The following is a 1,695-nucleotide window of genomic DNA, read 5'->3' on the forward strand; positions in this document are numbered from 1 at the left end:
TATGCGAAGACAGACATAACCCGAAACCAAGGCGAAATATCGTCTTACCACCTCGACCTGCCGCTCCTGCCGACCTGCCGGGTGTCTTGTGTTGCTTGTTCTTGCATTTGTTTAAATTAAATGGTTTATTTCAGAGGATACGTCATGAACGACAATTTCTGCTTGTTTTATTTTTTCTCAACATTAATTTATTGAATTTTATCTGTTGTTTGCAATTTTGGCTTTGCTGTCCCGGTTTTTGCCGTTCGCTGTTCACACGACTGGAGGACCACGCAAAGAACTCCGAACTGCTTGCCGTCTTTTCCCCTCTCCTCAACTTGAATCTTTACATTTCTCTTGCTGAGAAAACGTTTTTTAAAAATATTCTCTTCTGAATTCCGTCGCAATGGCTCCCCTTTACAAGGCCGCAGCAGCATTCTGCCTCGTCGGGCTGAGTTGGCTCCAGTCCGGGGCGAACGCCGACGCACAATATAAATATCAGGCAGTGCAAGTAGACGAAGGTAAACATACTACCGCTTCTAATTCTCACTCCTTGTGCTTTATTCCGTCTTGCTTGCTGTCAAGCCATCAACCACTCGGCTGAGTCAGACGGAGGTCGCTTCACTGCACATTGATTTTCCTGTCCGCCTTTGTTCTTTGCAGACGCCTACTTGACAGTCCAGTTGGCCCGTAATGGAAAAATTTCAGCTAAGACCAGTTTAGTCGAAAAGGACGCTGATACCGTCAGCGCCTTGGAGAAAAAAGTAAATGCCAGCCAAAGTTCACCACAAGCCTCGTGCGATGCATTATTAACAGGGAACCTTGTGAGCGCATTACACTATAAAATGCCCTTTTCCATGATGTTACTACGGGTAGTGTTCTGTCATAATCAGCTGCAGGTCTGAGCTCTAAGCACCGTTGTGAGGCCCGACAGAAATTATGCATTTATTCCTATGATTTTCGGAGACAGACTGAACATAAGAGGGCTGTTTTGTCGTTTCGTTCCTGTTTTGCGTATACAGAAGACGGTCTTTTATCACAGTTTCACAAACACTGAAAAAACAGACTATCGCGCACTGGTGCAAGCAGCTCTGAAGACCGGACTTGAAGAATTCGGGTAAGGAGATGCGATATTCATCTTCGCGACAGGCAGCTTCTACCTGCTGTCTTAACAAACCGAAGCAACAGCGATGATGCATAGCTCATCTACCATGCTACCGACGCCACTTTCTCGTCATCCATAGTAAAATCACTGCATTTATGTTGTGTTGCGCTGATTGTTTCTACTTCACAGCAAGACATATCCGCCAAACGCATCGGAGTGGGAAAAGATATGGGATAAGCAAAATCTTCACAGCTTGTTGCACCTTCTCGGAGCCAACAGCACTAAAGTCGGCTGTGTCATTGGAAACTGTGTAAAAACAGAAGCAGAAGAACAACAAACAACATCTGTGCTTTTCTGTGAATTAAGTCCTGCAGCAGCAGAGGACGAAGCCGTTTTTGGGTAAGCTTGGTTCTTTTGAGTAGAATATCTAGATGGGTCTTATGAAAGGATTTAGACGTGAACAGCACACAATAACTGGAGATGTATTCTTTGTTTCTGTCTGGTTGTTTCTTCTTTCTTGCAGCGAAGAGTACTTCAACGAACTTATTGCACGACAAGATGAATTAAAAAGTATGACGGAAGACGATCTCAAGGATCCTATTGTAACCAGC

General features: G+C 44.5%; 1 protein-coding gene across 1 annotated transcript; it reads left to right on the forward strand.

Annotated features, from left to right (window-relative positions):
• Positions 1–385: 385 nt before the first annotated feature.
• On the forward strand, positions 386–1,487 carry EMH_0051210 (uncharacterized protein; the record flags this gene model as incomplete). The annotated part of the gene is made up of 4 exons (XM_013496726.1): positions 386–500; positions 643–803; positions 1,002–1,096; positions 1,274–1,487. 4 exons carry the CDS (start codon positions 386–388, stop codon positions 1,485–1,487), a joined length of 585 nt encoding a protein of 194 aa, XP_013352180.1.
• Positions 1,488–1,695: the final 208 nt, after the last annotated feature.

This window comes from Eimeria mitis, genomic scaffold (assembly GCF_000499745.2).
Source record: "Eimeria mitis Houghton genomic scaffold, Emh_scaff2262, whole genome shotgun sequence".
In the NCBI taxonomy this organism is placed as follows: domain Eukaryota; phylum Apicomplexa; class Conoidasida; order Eucoccidiorida; family Eimeriidae; genus Eimeria; species Eimeria mitis.